Source organism: Vigna unguiculata, chromosome 5, assembly GCF_037176805.1.
Source record: "Vigna unguiculata cultivar grain cowpea cultivar isolate G323 ecotype 2 chromosome 5, ASM3717680v1, whole genome shotgun sequence".
Lineage (NCBI taxonomy): Eukaryota > Viridiplantae > Streptophyta > Magnoliopsida > Fabales > Fabaceae > Vigna > Vigna unguiculata.
The window spans coordinates 52,102,239-52,115,387 of record NC_140796.1 but is presented as its reverse complement, the minus strand read 5'-3'; the positions used below and the strand labels follow the sequence as shown (position 1 = coordinate 52,115,387).

The 13,149-nt window shown below is 30.7% G+C and overlaps 1 protein-coding gene and 1 pseudogene across 1 annotated transcript; one reads left to right on the top strand and one right to left on the bottom strand.

The window, feature by feature from the left end:
• The first annotated feature begins 278 nt into the window (after positions 1–278).
• LOC114184772 (pre-mRNA-splicing factor ATP-dependent RNA helicase DEAH7-like) lies at positions 279–7,136 on the top strand. The gene is made up of 13 exons (XM_028072082.2): positions 279–385; positions 940–1,114; positions 1,448–1,590; positions 1,870–1,967; positions 2,320–2,428; positions 3,193–3,370; positions 3,468–3,697; positions 3,790–3,966; positions 4,374–4,445; positions 4,559–4,735; positions 4,951–5,012; positions 5,110–5,262; positions 5,341–7,136. The coding sequence occupies exons 1-13, from the start codon at positions 362–364 to the stop codon at positions 6,938–6,940; spliced, it is 3,198 nt and encodes a 1,065-aa protein (XP_027927883.2). The 5' UTR covers positions 279–361; the 3' UTR covers positions 6,941–7,136.
• A 905-nt stretch (positions 7,137–8,041) lies between these two features.
• LOC114184771 (WUSCHEL-related homeobox 2 pseudogene) lies at positions 8,042–8,993 on the bottom strand (annotated as a pseudogene).
• Between the last annotated feature and the right edge of the window lie 4,156 nt (positions 8,994–13,149).

Genomic DNA, 13,149 nt, shown 5'->3' with positions numbered 1-13,149 from the left:
TTTTACTTCAAATTCAATAATAAAGGTACTTATTTAGTATCCATGGATTTGTTCAATAAATTTTTATTTCTAACTGATTTTTTCATATTTTTAAACCGCTTGATAAAGGAAACAATTATCTTTTCATATTATTTAAGTATTTAAGTAGATAACAATATATAAATTCGATATTTAAGTAGATAACAATATTTAAAGAATATAAGAATAATTAAAATTATACTATCACCTTGACGAAACCTTATATAAACTGTGACAAGGAAGAAGAACCTGCAGAAATACAGAAAAGCAGAAGAAGACGTGTTCAAAGAGCCGGGTTTTCCTTGTTGATTGCTCTTCGCTTCTTGTCAATATTTTGTGCAAAATGGATTCGGTATCTAGTTCCAAGGTATGTTTATATTTAAAAATGTTTAGAAATCGTTATTTTTTTCTTTCCGGCTGTATTTTATCAATGCAGAATGCGGTGTTGATTTGGCTGATAATCGATAATTAGAGTTTTGGAGTGGCTTCCAAGAAGAACAAGAAGCATTCTTTTTTAAGAGAAAAAATTGTTTGCAGTGCTAGATGTTAGATTTCAAATTTTCTCTAGCAAATATAGTTTGTACCTTATTTATTATATGTACTAGCAGTTTTTGATGTGAAGACTGAGAAAAACTTTTGCTTTAGATTGCTGTCTTTTACGTTTTGAGTGGCTGTTGCCTGTTGGTTTTCCTGAAATGCTTTGCACAAGATGAAGAGTATTACATGAGTGCTATTATATAGGAAGTTTTAGAAAAAAAAAAAAAAAAACTCCCTTTCTTGATCAGTGTGATAAAAAATCAACATTTTCATTTCTTAATATTGCATTTCCCTTTCACAATTAGCAATTCGTATTCAGTAAAGTTCTCATTATTTTGACACTTTGTTGCATATATCTCTAATTTTGCTATATCATTTTTGAAGGTTAACAAGAGGAGGCATTCCAGGGATGATTCAAGAATTGGCAGTGGGAAAGTGACACAACGGACATACTATGAGAGTAAGGGAGAATCTTATTCAGAAAGGTATTCGCATAGTAGATATGACCATGATGATGGTACAAAGCGAAGGAGATACGAAGATTCCTGGAGAACACCTGGTATGTAATTATTATTTTTCTGTTTCTTCTAAGGTTTTTGGGATTAATACAAATATTGTTCACTTATCTGTGCTTGGAATATTAAAATCCTGTTTGCTTCCAATTATATTGAATTGACATATAAGATACTTTTTTTACAATTAGTCTCAGTGCACTTGGAGAACTAGCTATTCTTTGACTTAGGCATTATCTATTTTGCAACACACATCATTCATCCTGTATGTTATTTCAAATATAATATTTTTCAAAATTTTAATATTTGTAATCCCTATTATTCAATTTTACGATGGCAGTATGTGAAATAATATATTTATTTTGTTGAATTGAATGTAGTTAATTCATCTTCCCCCTGGGACCATGTTTCTCCATCTCTAGTCCCAATACGTGCTTCTGGATATTCAGCCAAATCTTCTGTTTCTAGACACAATGAAAGGTTGAACCAGCTTAATTCATCAGAAACTTCAAATACGTTTCAGGTATATTTTGCATCTCATGTCTGATAGTTCCTTTGTGAATTTGATAATTCCTTATCGATTATGCTGAACAAATAAAATAAGTGTTTTTAGCATATACATACATATATATATATATATATATATATATATATATATATATATATATATATATATATAAAAAGCAAAGTTCTGAACATTTTCTGATTTTCTTCTTTCACACTAATTATTATGGATTACATTTTAGTTTTATTGTGCATGCTATATCATCATTTTATATAATTCTGATTTTCATGTGTCCAGGTTGAAATGGCTGATAAGTCTGAATTGGGTGAAGAACACAAGTATGGGATTACAGAAAACATGCGTTTGGAGATGGATTATGATGCTGACCGAGCATGGTAAATCTAGTTTGAAAAGTATTTTTCGTTGATATTGTTTTAAATCACTAAATTTGAAAATTGTTCTGCTATCACATACCAGAGTGCATAATAATGATACATTGTAACACTACACTATGGTTCCTCTTTTGTGCTTGTCTTTCACAATTAATTGCGTAAATTGCTTTATGTTTTTCTTCTTATATATATATATATATATTCAAAAAGTTATTCATCATGCAAGTTTTACGTTGTTGGTGATACTGGTGGAGCTGTAGATGATTCTTTTACACATTGCATTTTAGTTTTTAATTTGCAAAATCTGCTTTTTTTTTCATTTTCTTTTTTATCTAATTATAATTCTATTATGAAGGTATGACAGAGAGGAAGGTAGCACATTGTTTGAAGACGACAGCTCATCACTTTTTCTTGGAAATGAAGCTTCCTGTCAGAAAAAAGAGGCTGAGTTAGCAAAGAGACTGGTAACTTTTAGAATTTCTTAACATGTATAAACTAACTTTTCCTTGCATGTATCTGCACAATTTTTTTGGCATTTAGCTTCCTTCTGCTAATTAAAGCCTAAGTAGATGAAGTACATAAGAAGAGTTGATAAAATGGAAAAGCTTGCATGAGAAAAAGTTCTACATCTTGTCATTTCTATATTGTAGTTTATAGATGAGTGATTCTTTCATTTAGTTATGTTTACTTTAATCTCATCTAGCTAGAGATTGAAATCTATGAAAGTTATTCTTATGAGTAACATGATTTAGTTTGGATCAGTTATGTGTCTATGTTTGTTGTGGTTTGGTAAGCTAGATGGATATATTTTATATTACAATCTACTATCTGAGGGGGCTTTTGGGTGAATGACATGTGGATATACACTCTTGTTCAAGATAGTTATTCTAATCTTTAGAGAGGAACTTGATTGTTTTGAATGTGTATTGTAACTATATTGTACCCTATATAAAAATTTACGTTTTACTATATCAGATACGTAATGTATTTGATACTTGTATTGTATCCAATAGTGTCACTGTATTGGTGCATCATAGAGAGTAGCTATTCACACAACATTATCTGTGTTTGCAACGTCCTGTATGTTCAATCCACATTTTTTCTTATTGTTGTATGTGGTGAAATATAATTGATTTGGCTTATTTGAGAACCGTTTAATGTGTTGGTGCATTTTTTTTGGGGAAAGTTGGCATGTGTTATCTTACAAGTGTCTTTGTCAATAATTCAGGTTAGAAGAGATGGAACCGGTATGTCCCTTGCGCAGAGCAAGAAGTTGTCCCAGCTCACAGCTGATAATGCTCGATGGGACGATAGGCAACTGCTTAGATCTGGAGCTGTTAGAGGTACAGAGGTTCAGACTGAATTTGATGATGAGGAAGAGCACAAAGTTGTTCTACTTGTTCATGGTAAATATTCATCATCTGTCCAACTTTGACGTTGTAAAGTAGTTTGTGTGGTATTACTCCAATTTTTTACTAATTACTCTTTCTGTATTGGCCACAGATACAAAGCCTCCTTTCCTTGATGGCGGAGTTGTCTTTACTAAGCAGGCTGACCCAATTATGCCTATAAAAGATCCAACATCTGACATGGCTATAATATCTCGTACAAGGTCTACTCTGGTTAGAGAAATCCATGAGAAGCAGAGTATGAACAAGTCTCGCCAACGCTTTTGGGAACTTGCAGGCTCAAAACTTGGTGATATCTTGGGTGTTGAGAAAACAGCAGAGCAGGTATTCTTCTGGACATTTGGCGTAGTTGTGTCCTTTGCTTTTTCTTTTCCTGTTTGAAGACTTCATCTTATTTAAAATTTTTCAAATGCTAGATTGATGTAGACACTGCTGAAGTGGGTGAAGATGGTGAAATTGATTATAAGGATGAAACTAAGTTTTCACAGCATTTGAAGAAGGCAGAAGCTGTGAGTGACTTTGCCACGTCAAAAACTATTGCAGAGCAAAGACAATATCTCCCTATATTTTCAGTGAGGGAAGAGTTATTAAAGGTTGATTTTTTTTTCTCTCTTGGTTATGCATGTGGCAGTTATTGATAGGTTATTTTTTTGTCAAAATTTTAGGACCCTACGAGAATTCAATCTTTTGGGTTGTGAAATTAATGATCACTATCAATCACAGTCTAACGTTCAGCATTAGGACATGAATATCTTAGTCATCATAGTTTTATCCATCTTTATATCATGTGAAAGGGGACTAGGATAGAACATGTCAACCCAATATTTATCACTATATGGTTTTGATGTAGCATAACCAAGTCCCTTTTCCTTCTCTCTTCCTGTCATGGTTTTGAATTTTGTATTTTTTTCATATGTCCATTTTCCAATTGGATTTTCTGTTTCTCTCAGTCTTGGCTCATAAATGTTGTAATAATATTTTGAGGATGTACAATGTGTAGGTGGTTCGGGAAAATCAGGTGGTGGTGGTGCTTGGAGAAACTGGGTCAGGAAAGACAACTCAATTAACACAGGTTTAACTGTCTTTTTATTTTCTTTGTCAATATCTTTTATTTGTTAATTAATGTTTATCCAATCAATAACAGAATCCCAGATAGATATCTTAACATTTGATTTTTCTGAACAGTATCTGCATGAGGATGGTTATACCGTAGGTGGTATAGTGGGTTGTACCCAACCAAGACGTGTAGCAGCTATGAGTGTTGCCAAGAGAGTTAGTGAAGAGATGGATACAGAGTTGGGTGATAAAGTTGGCTATGCTATACGTTTTGAAGATGTAACCGGGCCAAGTACCATTATAAAGGTAAACCCAACTTGTATTTATTAGGAATAAATATTGTGTTTCATGTTACAATGCCATTCTGTAGGTCCTTTTCATTATATATATTCTTTAATTGACATAGGGTGTCTTCATCTTGTATCATGATGTGGTGGGCATATAATGTAATTATGCTGATTGTGGACACTTTAGTCATGAACTGTGTTATATGTTCTAAACTTCTGCTTTAAATTTTACAGTACATGACTGATGGTGTACTTCTACGAGAAACACTCAAAGACTCTGATCTAGACAAATATAGGTATGGAAATATTGACAAATTTACACACTGTGTTCACGCATTATTGTTTGTTTGCAATAAAAACAGTTATGAACCATCTTGTTTGACACCGTTTCAGGGTTATTGTCATGGATGAAGCTCATGAAAGATCATTAAATACTGATATTCTTTTTGGAATATTGAAGAAAGTTGTAGCCCAACGCCGTGATTTCAAGCTTATTGTCACATCTGCTACTCTGAATGCACAGAAATTTTCAAATTTCTTTGGAAGGTAATTCACCTTGTTATCTTTCATTGTTTCTTGTTATTGACTTTTGTTAGACTCAACCTAATTGTGGCATTCTTGCAGTTGTCCAATTTTTCACATTCCTGGGAGAACATTTCCCGTGAAAATATTGTGGAGTAAAACTCCAGTCGAAGATTACGTAGAAGGTGCAGTGAAGCAGGCTATGACTATTCATATAACCAGTCCTCCTGGTGACATCCTTATCTTCATGACTGGCCAGGATGAGATTGAGGCAGCTTGCCATGCCCTTGCAGAAAGAATGGAGCAGATGATGTCGTCGTCAAATAAACTTGTTCCTAAACTCTTGATTCTTCCCATATACTCTCAGCTTCCTTCCGACTTGCAAGCTAAGATATTTCAGAAAGCTGAAGATGGAGCGCGAAAATGTATTATAGCCACTAATATTGCCGAGACATCATTAACTGTTGATGGTATCTTCTATGTGATAGACTCTGGCTATGGTAAAATGAAGGTGTATAACTCTAGGATGGGCATGGACGCTCTCCAGGTCTTCCCTGTAAGCCGAGCTGCTGCTGATCAACGTGCTGGTCGAGCTGGTAGAACCGGCCCTGGTACATGCTATAGGTTGTATACTGAGAGTGCTTACTTGAATGAAATGCTGCCAAGTCCTGTTCCAGAGATTCAGAGGACTAACCTTGGTAATGTTGTCCTGTTGCTGAAATCTCTGAAAGTTGAAAATCTACTTGATTTTGATTTCATGGATCCACCTCCGCAAGATAATATTCTGAATTCGATGTACCAGTTGTGGGTGCTGGGTGCACTTAACAATGTGGGGGGATTAACTGATCTTGGATGGAAAATGGTTGAATTCCCACTGGATCCTCCGCTTGCGAAGATGCTTTTGACGGGTAAACTGTTGGGGTGTGTTGAGGAGGTTTTGACAATTGTGTCCATGCTTTCAGTGCCCTCTGTTTTCTTTAGACCCAAGGATCGGGCAGAGGAGAGTGACGCCGCACGGGAGAGATTTTTGGTGCCGGAGTCCGATCATTTAACCCTGTACAATGTTTATCAGCAGTGGAAACAGCATGATTACAGAGGTGATTGGTGCAATGATCATTTCTTGCATGTGAAAGGTCTAAGAAAGGCTAGAGAGGTGAGATCCCAGTTGTTGGATATTCTGAAGACTTTAAAGATCCCCTTAACCTCATGTTGGCCTGACACAGACATTGTTAGAAAAGCAATTTGTTCTGCATATTTTCAGAATGCAGCAAGGTTAAAGGGCGTGGGAGAGTATGTTAACTGCAGGAATGGGATGCCATGTCATCTTCATCCCAGTAGTGCTCTCTATGGTATGGGATGCACTCCTGAGTATGTGGTTTATCACGAGTTAGTATTGACCACAAAGGAGTACATGCAGTGTGCCACCGCAGTGGAACCCCAGTGGCTGGCTGAGTTGGGACCTATGTTTTTCTCTGTTAAGGAGTCTGATATATCGTTACTGGAGCATAAGAAGAGACAGAAAGAAGAGAAAACAGCCATGGAGGAGGAGATGGAGAACTTGAAGAAGGTACAAGCAGAGGTCGAGAGAGAAAGGAAACAGAAGGAGAAGGAAAGGACAGCTAAGCATCAGCAGCAGATCTCCATGCCAGGTTTACGAAAGGGTTCTTCCACATTTTTTAGACCAAAGAAGTTTGGTTTGTAAGTTATGTTGATAATACCAAAATTGCACAGGAAAATGTTTTTCAGAAACCACTTACACCGGTTAACAACCTATTTATAGTATTATGATTTTTGTACTTGTAAAGAAAAACAAAGATAGAAGACTAATAGAATAGATGTAAAGTCTAAAGTCGAGTCTGTATAAAATCATCGCTTTTTTTTTTTTTTAGATATTTCACTCTTGTAATGTATATATGTATATATTTATTCTTACACTACTATTTTCTTGTACAGTAATTGGAAATACTTGCTTTCTTTGAGATTTTGATTCAATATTGAAAAATATTTTCGAAATTTATGTACATTTATTTATTTTTGTATCTAAATATAAATACTAAGTATTATTTCTAAGAATGAGACTTTTGTCTTTATTTTTAAGTTATTGTCATTTTTACTTCGAATAAATATAAAAAAGAATAAATTTTTAACTTAAAATACCATGTTATATTTTATTATTGGTAAAATTATAGATTTTCATTTCATGTCCAAATGTTTTATGTAAATTATTTCTTTGATGGTCAATAAATGATCGTAGTAACTTTAAAATTCTAGTACTATGCTTATAGGGCCAACTCCGAAGAACATTTAAAACTATAATTTATTGTTTAATTTATAATTTAATATGAGTATCTTTTAGTAGGTATTAGAATTTTGTAAAGCATATAAATTATGTCATGAATTAAGTTAATAATCAAAATTAAAATAATATATATAATAATTACTTAAATAATATTTTCTAAACAAATAAATCAGTTTATAAGGTCTTTTATATAATTTTATAAAATAAATACAATTTTGAAATTCTAATCCATTTTTGATTAAAAAAATGTTTTTCTTTTATAATTAAAACTCAATACTAATTTTAAAATTCAAAAATTCAAAAGTGGAAATATGGTTATCCAACTATACATACATACATACATACATATATATATATATATATATATATATATATATATATATATATATATATGTTGTTTTGGTGAATACATTTAATCTCACTCAGGAGACCTTGGCTGGAAAATGAAAAATTCCAAAAACAGTTGGTGATTTCAGCAGCACTAACACAGAACCATAACATGTATCAGTGACGACCAGAAGCTGAAGCATGTGAAGAACCATGATCAGTAGTTTTTTCTTTCAAAACACCTGTTGGATGAAGAGGAAAGAGAGTTAAGGTTTTCCTGTCGTTGATGCTACAGTTATAATCAGGTTGTACCCTCTGACGCAATTGTTGGTATATCTGCTGGCCATCACACATTTGCAGCATCCTAAATGGCACAACTGACTCAACAATACCTCCAGCTGCTACAATATTTCTTGGTTGAGGATAAAAGTTCATTCCACTTTGTTGAGCATAAAATGGAGCACAGACAACTGAAAAAAAAAATGTTTGATTTCAGACTGTGATGAAATTAATGTGAAAGATAAACAAACTATAGATGCATGAACCCTACTTAACTAATGCATTTGCATGAACAAGAAAACTGGTTAGGTTATGGTACATGGACATGTGTAAATATACATACACTTTCATTTAACATTGTTCTTTGTTTCTTATATAAAAACACAATGGAAAGAAGATTTAACTGCATAAAAGGCAATGCTTACATACTACTCCCACTCCACAAGATTTGAATATTATCGGATGCATGCAATTAAATTTGTTTCAATAGAATAGCCAAGAGAAAAAGCATGGCAATAATAAAGTAAGAAATTATATCAGATAACAAACCATGTTGGCCAATGGGGTGTGAGGCTTGAAGAAAGCTATTGGAATATGCAATGGTTTCTAGCTTCTGCTTCTGTCTTTGACGTGCTTTGTGATTCTGAAACCAGTAAAAGACATTTTTTCCTTCAATGTGACCATAAACCCTTAATCTAGAGGTAATCTCTTGTATCTGCTCAGTATTTGGAGTCCTCATTCCCTGTCTGTAAAGGTCCTCCAACACTGCTATTTGCTCTTTTGTAGGACTCCACCGAGAAACTGCATGAGTTCTACTTGGTTCTCTTCTTATTGCAGAGCGACTCCCCATCTTTTTCTTCTTCTTTCTTTGTTGTGATCAACAAATACAAAATATATGCAACATATATGCTACTTATATAGAAGTTTATTAATTATTACCACGACTCTTTGCATGGCTAGCTTCTGCAGCTAGTTGGCACTGAGATATGATCAAGTCAAAGAAAATAGTTGGGAGAGGGAATTAAGAGAACCTATTGTCTTATTTTTTGTGCAAAACATCTCTGAAAACATGATCAGCGGCGGCTGAGAAAGACAAGGTTTCTCTCCGTTTATTTTTCTTCGAGAAAAACAATCATGTTTCCTTTGGATTTGGTGCAAATGTGGGAGTGATTAAGATTAACATTGATTTGTATGTCTATTTCCGAAGCCATGGTGGCTTACATGATCTCGGGAACAACAGAGAGAAGTGTTGAAGCATTGAAAGGGAAGGAAAACCATATTGATTGAGCTGCAAGGTGCAGGTAAGGATTAGCTTCACCATGCTTTGGGAATTGAAGTGCGATGAGAAGAAGCTGAAAGGTTTAGCTAGCTCTCCAATGGAAACACTTGATAAGTACTAGGGTTTGAATTGGATCATATATACAGATTCAAAATGTAACATAACATGGATTATAGTACAACACAAAATATATGTTTCTAAAGTAAGGGTTTAGTTATGTTAAATGTTCTAAAGTAAGGGTTTGAAAAAATTATTTTTTTTCAAAAAATAGCTTGTTAGAAAAGTTTTTTATTTTATTTATTTCTCATGAAATTGTGATGAAAAAAAGAGAGTAAAAAAACACAAACCTATCTCCCTTTTCGGCCCATATGGCAATAATGTTTAAAATGAAAACATAGCATAAGTCCAAAAAAACTTTCGGCAATGGCTCAGTTATGGCCCAACTTTTCATAACCTTCTTTTATCTTCATATCATCAATATTTTTTTTTTCTTTTAGAAAAATTATCTTTTGACACTTTTCATTTTTTTTATTTCTATTTTATAACCTTTTAATAATAAAATATTATATTTAATTCATAAAAAAAGTTAAAGTAAAATAATTGTTTTAGGAGTGTCAGAAGGAAGTATACAACAAAAAATAGAATGTAAACATATCATGAGCCTATTTTTTATTATGCTACTTGTTCTGCTCACATCATCATCTTTTTCTTCTCAATCCTTCCTCAAGGAATTATTACATGACTTTTCATTATTTGTATTTTTGTTTATAATTGAATAGAAGAAATGTACAGTATTTATTTTATTTTATTTTTTTGTTTGGAGCCCTATAAATGATAAAAAGAATAAGTCTGATAAAAAAATTAGCGCAGATAAATGATCAAATCTAAATAAATGAATAAATGGTAAGAAACAGGTATTAAGTCTGAGCTTAATATGATCTTTAGAAATTGTCTAAGAATTATTGAAGTTCTTGTGAAATATATAACTATGGAAATGGCTTTGATTAATTGTATAGGTTTAACCATAGAAAAAAAAAGTATATAAAAAACAACTGAGATATATTTTAGATGGTGCATAATATTTGTTTATTTTTTTAATAATATTAATTTAATTTAATTTATAAATCGGTCTGCGTAAAATAAATAACAAATTTCTTTTATTTGATCTAATTTAGTGACCGTGTATGAATAGTCAGGTCTAATTTTGTCATTTGCCTTCAAAACTAGCTGAAGACTTTAAGCACACTATTTTTTTCTATAATATCATTAATTACTTGAATTTATTACAACAGAAAACCTAAATATAAAATATACTAATTAACTTTATTTGAGTTTTTGTACTTATAGAACCTAAATATACTTTCTTTTTTTAAATGACATGTCTCGTGCAATGCTTTTAATTTGGGTTCATAGTATTTATTTATGTTTTTATTATTACTTTCATAGGCGTAAATTTTTTTAAAAGAAAATGTCAAAATGTGATCATATTTCAAATTTTGAGTCTATTTGACTACAAGGATTTTACAATTTTGCAGAGTATAGTCCAGAGAATTATAAACTTAGCAATATTATTTTGAATAAGATAAACATATAAAATAGTGTATGATATATTAAAATACACACAATATATTATAATTTTTTAAACTATATATATTTGAGTTTTATAAATACTTTAGGGGTATATACTTTATATACTTACTAGAAATCCAATTATATAAAATAAGAAAATTAATATAATTACCAAACTAAGTAAATATAAATTAAAGACTGATATAAGAAAGTTAGTATAATTATCAATTAAGTAAACATAAATTAAGAGGGTTATTTTAGCATAAATATACTTTTGTAAAGATATAGAGGTATACTTATCCTTTAGTTTGGCATGCCTTTTGAACTTTTACTTTACTTTTTTTCACACTTGTCAATTTTTTTAATTTTTTTGACATACTCTAACTAAAATATTATTATTAATCGATCAAAACAATCCAATATACATAAAATCTATATTAAATGTTAATACTTGAATTAAGATAAGATGATATTTATGATAATATAAATAAAATTCACATTATAATAAACTAAATCTAATATATTAATACGTTGTTATATTTTAAATTTATCTATTTATTTTCATATTAACATGCCCACAAAAGTCTATAAATACTAATTTAACACAATACTCATTCTTTATTTTTATACTCATGAAAATACAAAATACTCTATTGATTTGAATATCCTTACATATGGACTTGTAGCATATTAGAGCTTGCACCAACTCTACAAATCAAACTAATTTATCTGGAATCATATAGACAAATTTATGATAAAAACACTTATTATTATTATTATAAAAAATTATGTTTGTGATCCCTACGTAAAATTGAAAATAACAGTTCGATCCAATTATTTTCAAAAATATTGATTTTAGTACTTATTTTCTAAGGACTTTAAAAATTAATCTTCCGTAGAAAAAAATTAATAAAGTATTAAATGTTAATTTAGTTTGAAGATCAACTTCTAAACTAATCTTTTATTTTCAATTTCAAAATTAGTTTGAATATTTTATAAGGTTTTGAATATTTTAACGTCTATCATGAAAATCGGTGAGAAAACAATGTATAATTATCAAATTTTCTTCAATGTTAATTTTTAAGACTAAAGCTATTTGTAATTACAAAACAATAGATACACGGGTTTATTTAAAATCCAAATAGTTGAATCAATTGATTAACTATAATTAAAAACAAAAATCAAGTATTTGTATCCATTTTAAATTATTAAAATGTGTTTAACTTATTGGATAATTTAAAAATTTATATTAACTTTTCTTTGGTCTTTATTCTGTAATTTATATTTAAGACATAATTCATCATTTTTAGTTTTTTCTATAATTATTTTATTGTTGTCAAATTATTACATGATATTCTTATTTGATGTTTCTATAATTATAATTTATTTATTGGTGTTTGATATTGGAAAATAAAAATGTATGTTTTTGACATCAAATATTTGATAATATGATGTTTTACTATAAATTTTTGTAAACTAATTATTTAATTAATATTCAAAAAATTAAATAGACGAGTACAAATATATTTTATCATCATTCATGTGAATGAGGATGAAGACAATAATATTATACCAATTAGATAAGAGGATGAGGATAAAATTTTACTTTAAGAATTTGGATAGATGAATGGATAAGATACTCAAATATCTACTCTCGTTGTCTTATTATCATCGTTGTCCTAATACCATCGTCGTCCTATTACCATCGCTAGTTACATAATGAAATTAATAAAAGAGTAAGTCAATTTTGTCACACTTTAAACAGGAAAAAAAATGCTTTAATCATATTAAAAAAACTTCATCAAATTAGTTTCATTTGCATTATTTATGTCTAGTTTTAGTATTTCAAATTCAAATATCACACAATGACAAATGATTCATATTTTACTTGGCTCATTTTCAATTCAAATGAGATATAATTTTCACACAAACTTATTAATGAGAGAAAGTTTGTCCTAAACTTTTTCTGCGCATTTTGAAGTCAACTCAAAGTTAACATCTAAGCTAACTAAAATTTATTGGCAAAATTATTTATGCAATTAAACAACAATTACATATGCAAATGTTTTGGAAAATTCAGAGAAGTGTTATAAGTCAAAATGTCAAAAAATGAAAAGGTTGAATAGTATATAGAAAAAAAAACACAAAGAAGCTCCAT